The 10,180-nt window shown below is 32.7% G+C and overlaps 2 protein-coding genes across 2 annotated transcripts; both read right to left on the bottom strand.

Annotated features, from left to right (window-relative positions):
* Positions 1 to 258: 258 nt before the first annotated feature.
* LOC145802211 (uncharacterized) lies at positions 259 to 1,193 on the bottom strand. The gene is made up of 2 exons (XM_082894888.1): positions 654 to 1,193; positions 259 to 513 (listed from the first exon to the last, which is right to left on the bottom strand). The coding sequence occupies exons 1-2, from the start codon at positions 1,191 to 1,193 to the stop codon at positions 259 to 261; spliced, it is 795 nt and encodes a 264-aa protein (XP_082751014.1).
* Positions 1,194 to 2,070: 877 nt separating this feature from the next.
* LOC114268867 (uncharacterized) lies at positions 2,071 to 2,662 on the bottom strand. The gene is made up of 2 exons (XM_082894887.1): positions 2,531 to 2,662; positions 2,071 to 2,403 (listed from the first exon to the last, which is right to left on the bottom strand). The coding sequence occupies exons 1-2, from the start codon at positions 2,660 to 2,662 to the stop codon at positions 2,071 to 2,073; spliced, it is 465 nt and encodes a 154-aa protein (XP_082751013.1).
* Positions 2,663 to 10,180: the final 7,518 nt, after the last annotated feature.

Genomic DNA, 10,180 nt, shown 5'->3' with positions numbered 1-10,180 from the left:
ACTGCGTAAGGACGAGTGCACTTTGTTAAATAATTTCCTTGGCGTGTTTGCCGTCGTGTTCCGTGCAATACGTTGGAATTCTTGTTGGTGGTAACGGTGGCCTTTGAATGGTGCTAAGTAACCAATCCGGTTTGGATAGCCAAGATCGACAAGATAATATTTGCCCGCAGACATGACAACAATGTATAACACCAAAACCGAACATTGTGCAGCATTTTCAAGTAACGTTGTTTCAGGAAAAATTTATAGCCCCTACATCTAATAACAAGACGATGTGTTACCTTCGTCAAGATGTGGGAAGGGGACATTGTCATTGGTTAGTATCTCGTTGAATATGCGACTATCATGCATACTTTCTTCCCATCCGCAGGAAATGAATATGAAACACATGTCAAAATCGACAGCGGCCATGATATTTTGCGTGTGACAGTATTTCCTATCGAAATATGTTGCCGCATCTGGCCCCGTAACCCATGCACTGACATGTGTTCCGTCTATTGCGCCAATGCAGTCCTGCAAACAACCCAATTGTTTTGTTGCGTAAATGGGTAACAAGTGTTTGGTTTTTTCCATACGTCACGTGCAGTTAATAATAAAAACAAAATATAATTAATTGTCTTGATTTATATGTCAATAATGTTTTTCAAAAGTACCTTGAACGGTAGGTATTTCTGTCTAGACCGCACGTATGGATGTATACGATGCTGACTGTATATGGGCCGGCAATGAACAACGGTGAACTCTTTCATGGAAGTTAATACGTTATGCACGTGCCTCGACACAGTCTCCCCAGAATGTTGGAACCGTTTTTGGATTTCCCGATTTTGCTTCCCTTTCAACACATGGATAAACATTGCAACGCTTTCTTCAACAACTAAGCCATGTGGACGTTGCGGGACTTGTAACCCAAAATCATTTACTAATGTCTCACACAATGCGGCAAAAACTTCCTTCGGCATGCAAACATTTTCCTCAAATCGACCCATATGGCCCACATATAGTTTGCATATCCATGTATTCCCGGTTAGTATAGAAGTGCGACACGGCGTTTTATCCATGTGTTTTTCGTACCATTCTGTCGCATACTGGCATGCTTGTAGAAATGTGCAGTTCTGTTCTTGTTGCACCTGGACCGCCATTTGATTAAGCATTTCCGTTATTTCATCATTATTGGTTCCATCCCAGGGATTCATCGCGTCTTCGTTGATGCGAAACCTACAAGAGTGACAGTATTTCAATCAGTTGGCACGTGATTCGTTGACTCAAATTATATTGAAGTTTGCAATTAAAAAATGCCGACATTGTTTTTAATGTAAGTAATGTCGTCACCAATGTCATTTGGAACACATAATCATATGAATTGCACAAAAAAGAGAAACTGTTCAACTTCTGCTTTACAGGGGGGCCATGGTGGTAACAACCACAAAACTAGCCAGCAAACTAAACTAACAATTGAACTTGCGACATATAGGCATTCAAAAGCGTGCAAAAAAAACGTAATTCCCTGTCTTAAAAATAGCCACACAATATATTAAAGCATAAGCATCCCATTTATTTCCCAAAAACGAAGGACAACCATGCTTCCGTTCTGTCAACCCATGCAGTTACCTAAAACTTTTGGTCACCATAGCTTGCAAGAAAAAAACAAAAACGACAGAATAAAAACATGCACACACCACCATCGTATTTTAGTACAGTGCCAACAATACCATAAGTCAAAGTTTTAAAAAGGAAGACAAGGACATGCATCTTCAACACTCGTAACACCGCTACATCACATCCGGCGACACCCAAACAGGTTTGCAAAAGGTGCCGACGCAGTACACTAGAGCTGCTTCTGTGTAAGCCATCCAATGATGTGGTCGTCATCAGGCTGGCACATCATCACCTCCCGAAAATCGGCGTTATCCATAAGTGTGGAGGCGAAGTGGAATAACGGCGTACCAATCAGGGATGGAATACTGCTCAGTTTATGCATGCACTCCGAAATAGTGTACAACGATTCGTTGCCTGTGAGGTGCCTCACCGTGACTTGCTGATTCTTCGTACACACCACATCTGTCAGATCGTTCATGCTTTCCGCAATAACTGACGCACCATTGTTTCCTTTTTCGACTTTGAAACACTTGTTGATGGCGTCTTTCTCCTTTTTGCCTTTTCAATCGGAACATGCTCCAGTGAAGAATCTGAATCCACGTCCTGTACTCTTGCGGGTATCGGATCAGCAAATGGCTGGGCTCCTAAACTACACACTGAATCAGATGAGTCATCAGCAGCTTCAGGAAGTTTCTCTCCCAGAGTCCAATGGTGCTTCCCAGTAGCTGATGCCCCCATGAAGACCGTCTCCATCAAGTCACGGTGTTCCAAGGTTTTTTTCCTAAACTTCACACACACCTTGTTGATCTGCAGAAATAGAGATATATGAAAGAGGCAGACATTATATTTCATATAATTAATTAAAAGTTAACTGAACAAGTCAAAAATGTACTGGTAAATGACAAATATAAAACTTGTTTGTACATGTACTTACTGGTTCCATCTTGTCCCACCACTCCTCAGGTGCCTGAAACAAACCGGTGTCACAGTCAAAGCCTATCCCGGACACTCCTTTGCTTGAATCCATCAACTTTGTCCACACTTGCCACTCTTTTTTCAAGCTCATGTACTTATTCTTCAACTGTTTCAGTCCATATTTTCTTCCTGTTTTTTTCTCAAATTTCCTTGCCAACGACTTTGTACCCTGCTTGGCTGAGGACTAGGAATGGGCGATTTCCTTTACTAATCTCATTTGCAATCAACTGCAGGAAAACTCGGATTGAGTTATTGTCCCATGAGGCCTTGTGGCTGAACTGATTATGTGTCTCTTCAAAACTGCTTGACTTGTCAGTGACAACACCTTTGCTTTTCGATTGGTTACGCGGCGAAGTACGTGCGGAAGCCATTACTAATGTACGGTTACAAAAGATTACCATCACAAATTCGGTTGTTATATACACACTAATAAGCCATGACACATTAATAACAACAAACAGAGATATAGGATGCTAAAGTTAAATTTGCATATAACCATTACACATTAATAACGTACGTACACAGGTTCCATGGAAGTTAGTAGTGGACAAAAATATGATAGTTAGTAATACGGCTCCCATATGCAACAACATACTACCAACATACTACGAACATACTAACTACATACTAACAACATACTGACAACATACTAACGTGTTTATACATACTGACAACATGGTAACGGTGTTTACATACGACACAACAAAATGACAACGACAATGCAGAGCACATACACAATGGTCTTAAGGACACGCAAGGATTGTTGAATGTCTATGACATCAGCCCGCAATTGCATGGCAATTTCATCTCCAGGTGACGCATAGTCTTGGTTCTATCGCCTTCGTTCTTCACACCAACCAATCCAACTGACACAGGGCTGATGAGTGGAAATTATGGAACTATTAGTTTCATGGGTTGTTAATGTTCATACAGTTATGACCGGAAAAGATTGAGTCACTCACCACAAGGCGGGGACAGACAAAGTAGGGACGCCCTGGATTTTTGGTGGACCTGGAAATCTTAACAATACAGGGGCCATGTCCACAGGTACACATTCGTCGTGGCCATATACTGGAAGTTGCAGTAGAGGTGAACAACGCCATGCTACGCTTTAAATTGCAATTAAATTTACATGAATCAACATGAACACATATAAAGACTAACGCAATTTTATATTTTATTCCATGAACGAACTAGATTGTTTGTAAAAGTATTGTGCATCTTGAATTTAGGTATATTGGTAATATATTTTGAAATATATTTTTTATTAGATTTGTGAATATATTGTTAATATATTTTGTAATAATTTATTTTTTTAATATATGTTTCATAAAAATTTTACTGACATATAATTTGTTAAATCTAAATTTTTAATATGCATTTTAATATATTTTTAACATCTTTTTAATATATTTTTTAATAAACCCAATTTTTTAATATAGTTGTAATCGAATACATTTAATATATTTTTAATAACTTTTTAATATATTTACCTTCCTTCTCAAATTTAGTTTATAATGTATTTTTTAGTCAAATATGTTATTCACAAATGAGAATTGAGCATTGAGTATTCAGTACAAAATATATTAAAATTAATAAATCTATTTTGTAATATATTTTGAATATATTTTTTACTCAAATAAGTGTTTGAAAACTAAATTTTTGTTATATTGTTGAAAATAGTTTTTATGAAATTTTGATTAAGATAATTTTAAAATATTTTTGAATATATTTTGAATATATTTTTTAATAATTAAATTTTGTCATATATGTTTAATAAAGTTTTTACACTCTTTACTTTTTAAATCAAAATTTGTAATATATATTTTAATATATTTTTAATATCTTTGTAATATATTTGTTAATAAACCATATTTTCTAATATATTTGTAATATAATTTTTATATATTTTGGATAAAATTTATTGTTAATATATATAGATAATATATCTACATTCCTTCCCAAATTTAGTTTGAAATATATTTTTTATCTAATTGATATATTGTTCACAAATGAGAATTGAGCAATTCGTATTGAGTAAAAAATATATTGAAATTAATAAATCTATTTTGTAATATATTTTGAATATATTTTATATGATATTTTGAAAATATTTTTTAATATATTTGTACTATATTTTTTGATAATTAAATTTTGTCATATATGTTTAATAAAATGTTTACACTCTTTACTTTTTAAATCTAAATTTGTAATATATATTTCAATATATTTTTAATATATTTGTTAATAAACCCAATTTTCTAATATATTTGTAATATAATTTTTATATATTTTGTACTTTGTTGTTAATATATGTAGATAATATATCTACCTTCCTTCCCAAATTTAGTTCTAAATATATTTTTTATCTAATTAATATATTTTTTAGAAATGAGAATTGAGCATTTCGCATTGAGTAAAAAATATACTCAAATTAATAAATCTATTTTGTAATATATTTTGAATATATTTTTTATGATATTTTGAATATATTTTTGAATATATTTGTACTATATTTTTTAATAATTAAATTTTGTCATATATGTGTAATAAAATTTTTACACTCTTTACTTTTTAAATCTAAATTTGTAATATATGTTTTAATATATTATTAATATCTTTCTAATATATTTTTAATATATTTGTTAATAAATTTTCTAATATATTTGTAATATAATTTTTATATATTTTGTAATTTGTTGTTAATATATGTAGATAATATATCTACTTTCCTTCCCAAATTTAGTTCCAAATATATTTTTTATCTAATTAATATATTTTTTAGAAATGAGAATTGAGCATTTCGTATTGAGTAAAAAATATACTCAAATTAATAAATCTATTTTGTAATATATTTTGAATATATTTTTTATGATATTTTGAAAATATTTTTCAATATATTTTTAATATAGTATTTCATAATTAAATTTTGTCATATATGTCTAATAAAATTTTTACACTCTTTACTTTTTAAATCTAAATTTGTAATATATATTTTACAATTTTTTTAATATCTTGCTAATATATTTTTAATATATTGCTTAATAAACCCAATTTTTGTAATATATTTGTACTATAAGTTTTATATATTTTGTAATTTGTTGTTAATATATATAGATAATATATCTACCTTCCTTCCCAAATTGAGTTTGAATTATATTTTTTATGTAATTAATATATTTTTGACAAATGGGAATTGAGCATTTCTATTACCAAAAATTCAGGCTTTAGCATTGACTATAAACAAAAAATATAACAAATCTGTCCCAAATTTGTGATAACCGAACAGAACAGATTTACAAGATCTAATAATTGAGCATTTTGTAAACAAGATCTGATAAGAACAGATTTGTAAATCACAACAGATATATAAGATCTGCTTTTCCTTCAGTTTAAACAACGGTGCCTTCAGTTTGTGATCAACAGATCTGATTTTCATAAATAAGAACAGATATTTTAATAAGAACAGATATATTTTCTATATATATATATATATGTATATATAAAAATCTGCCCCAAATTTGTGATGACCGAACAGATTTTTAACATAAGAACAGATCCAAAACCCAGATTTCTCACAGAGACAGATCGGTGCGCCAAATGTGTGTAATGTAAGCGTAATCAACCCAATCACGACCGTAAAGCAACAAATTGGTCATGAACCGATGCCGTTATGAACCTATACTATGCAGATCAAAAGAAGAAAAAGAGAAATCTAGGCCATAAAGCATTACCTGCAGATCGGTTTGAGTTTGAGAGGCTTGGTTCTTGTTCGCCGCCGCGGATGTGTACTCCAGTGGCGATTACCTCTGCGAAGGTCGGTCAGATGTCCTTGGATAGCTCGGTTGTTCTTTTCTTCAGCTTTCCAACAGGTGTGTGTTGGGTTTGGATGAGGCATTGTCCCTCAGATTGAAGAGGGTTGTCTTCGGGGCATTTTGGTAAATTTACACCACTAAGGTTTTCAAAATACTCGTGAAATCCATTTTGTCGGGACGTGGCTGAAACAGCCTACTTTGTCGCGACGTGGCTAATTTAGCCCGACTTTTCCTTCCCAAACACCACCTAAAATAAAGGGATCACACATATATATAAGGGAGGTAATAAGGGATCCAAGATTTGAATTAATACACATGTAACTTTTCATTTTATGACTAATAAAATATACAAAGTATTTTCAATTTTTGTGAGTGCGACCCACACCATCCGCCCCCTTTAGATCTATCAGGATCCTGAAGAAAGATACCTCTCGGTGCACTTAAGGAATTCTGTTTTGCACGAATAAGAGGAGATGAAGGCCCAGTCTACCATTGAAGAGTCCAGATCATAAGTTGTCCATTTAGGGTGTGTTTGTTTTGAAGGATTAGGGTGTGAGATTGGACTATTAGTCCCACCAGACTAATAGTCCATTGTTTTTTTTTTTTTGCTCCGGACTATTAGTTCCATATTTGTGGCACTATCCTATCCCATGGGGGGGTGAGATTATTTCCATGGGATTGGTATCTCATGCGATTAGGCTCTGAAATGTTCATTTTACCCACATGCTATTACTTAGCAAACAATTAGAAAATGGTAAAATAGTCTTTTGAACATTTATAAATTATTTTTTTAGTGTTGTTAATTTAAAATTATAAATTAAATAAAAAATTTAAATTATAAATTTAATTTAATTAAAAATAATAAATTATAAATTATGGCCTTATAAATTAAATTTTTTAGTGTTGTTAAAAAATTAAATTTACATATTAAATTAAATTATTTTTTTAGTGTTGTTAATTTAAAATTATATATTAAATAAAAATATAAACTATAAATTATATTTATTTAAAAATAATAAATTATAAATTATGGCCTTATAAATTAAATTTTTTAGTGTTGTTAAAAAATTAAATTTACATATTAAATTAAATTATTTTTTTAGTGTTGTTAATTTAAAATTATATATTAAATAAAAATATAAACTATAAATTATATTTATTTAAAAATAATAAATTATAAATTATGGCCTTATAAATTAAATTTTTTTAGTGTTGTTGAAAACTTAATTTATATATTAAATAAAATTATTTTTTATTGTCATTAATTTAAAATTATATATTAAATAAAAAATATGAATTATAAATTTAATTTAATTGAAAATAATAAATTAAAAATTATGGCCTTATAAATTAAATTTTTTTAGTGTTGTTAAATTATAAATTATAGATTACAAATTTAAAAATATATATTAAATAAAAATTATAAATTACAAGGGTAAAATAATATTTTTAACATTTATCCTTATCTAGTCCGTCTAACCAAACATTAGATTCACTAAAAATAGTCCAATCCAGACACCTAATCCCATGACTAAACAAATATAGGATACAAATCCAATCTGTAACGCCCTCAAAATAACTACATTAAACCCATCAAATAAATATGCATTGATATATAAAAGTCCCACAACCTTACATTCATCAGAGTTTCATTACAAAAGTATTACATGTTAACAACAAAAGTAAAATGCCCTACGGGCTTACAGCTTTCCAAGTTAACACTTGGTTACAACAAAAGAGTACTAACTCATTTACATATTTAGCCCTTGGCTTGAATTTACATGTAATACATTCAAAATAAAACGACAAAAGTATGTCCGCCTCTAGCCTCCCAAGCTATGTCCTTGGAGGTGGCATGCTACCTGTACCTGAAAATGATATTTTCATATAGGGTGAGTCACAGCCCAATAGAAATACACTAAACCAACCATGAGCAATGACTAAAAGATTAGCAATTGATAGATGGCCAACACTGATACATTCACATAAATCATATATTTATGTCATACGACTTATGAGTCCAAGTTACTTTTCATTTTCCCCTTTTCAACAGATAAGCATATTAGCTCTATCATCCTCTCAACAGATATGTATAAAAACTATATCTCACATTCACAGATAAGCATATAAACTATATCTACATTCTCAACAAATATGTATAACAACAATATCCCACATTCACAGATAAGCATATAAGCTATATCCACACTTCACAAAGATAAACATATAAGCTCTATCTTCACTTCTCTAGACAAGCATATGAGCTGTATCTACGGAGTTCATCCCCTATCTCCTCCCAACACTATCCGGTTTAGAGGTACATCCCCCATCTTCCCCTAAATCGCGGAGTACATCCCCCATCTCCTCCTCTACACATAACGTATACAAACACATTGGTTTTATATACAATCACTCAATACATACAGTTAATGTATTCTATCAACCGTCAAATCCCATGACACATTCCATTGATTAGTTTCCGTTTGCCTAATCATCATGCATTGTCTACAACAATCACGACTATCCTCCACCGATAGCCCAAAGCAATTATTTCTAAACAGAAAATAAATGCACAAATGGATATTCAATCAACATTTCAATTCGGTGAGTGATAAATAATTCAACTACACCCCTTTTTCCCATACATTCCCAATCTCAACAATTCCATTTCATTTCCTCATTTCTCACAATTAATTATCTCAATTAATCAAACAATGTAATTAGGTCATTTTCCATAATTACCAACCCAACCCTTAGGTCCCATTTTCATCAATGATTCAACATTTATTCCATTTCTCTATACCAAACATGCTTCTAGGTTTATTATAAATAAAACCCCAACTTTTGTAAAATAACACAAAAGCCCCAAACTTTCACAAAATTACCAAACCAACCCCAACATCTCAAAATACCAAAATTTAAAGACAAAATCTATAGAGAGGAGTAGGATATCCCTACCTCAAAGTTTGAGCTCCAAATGAGATGATGACCAAAATCAAAATGCTTCAAAGACCAAGATTCTCGGATGAAAACGACGCCCTCGACGATCAACACGACTTTTACAAAGGCCGAAGGTGAGGAACTCACCCTAGCTAGATCAAAATCTAGAGAGAAGACAAGATTTTAGAGAGAGGAGCTCTCAAAATGGCTTTTAGAAAAAGTAGGAGAGAGAAAGAAAAGCAAAAAGTGATTTGAAATCACCCAGCGGATAACTCATATACGCATGACCCGCTCGAGCGGAGAACACGACGCTCGAGCGCCAAGAACAAAAATCTGGACACGCTCGAGCGTAATAAGGCCCGCTCGAGCTCTAAGACACAAGAATAAAGCACTTCCGCTCGAGCGCGAAAACCAGTCCGCTCGAGCGTGGATTTCCTCCTCCCAGAACTTATACTTTGGAAGTACTACCCGCTCGAGCGCCCACCGACCCGCTCGAGCGTAAACAAACCCGCTCGAGCGCAAAAATCACATCTGCAGAAGTTTTGCAGAGACACGAAATACTGGAAGTGTGTAATCCCCGCTCGAGCGCAAGAAGACCCGCTCGAGCGGACAGGCCAAAATCTGGGCAACTAGTTTTGGTGCTAAACTCAACCAACCCATAACAAACCTGCCCAACACATCCTATAACTCAAATACGAAGTAAAAAGGATGTAAACAAGATAATAATCAACTACCAACATTCACGGACACATATCCGGATCACTGTTCAACAAGGGTAAACCCGGGATCGCTATAACCTCCCCCCCTTAAAGAATTTCGTCCCCGAAATTAAGCACAAGTTTTCAAAAACAAGT

The sequence above is a fragment of the Camellia sinensis genome, chromosome 11 (assembly GCF_055761805.1).
Source record: "Camellia sinensis isolate YWXY chromosome 11, ASM5576180v1, whole genome shotgun sequence".
NCBI lineage: Eukaryota > Viridiplantae > Streptophyta > Magnoliopsida > Ericales > Theaceae > Camellia > Camellia sinensis.
Note: the sequence above shows the minus strand (reverse complement) of the source record. Positions and strands in the feature narration are given on the sequence as shown.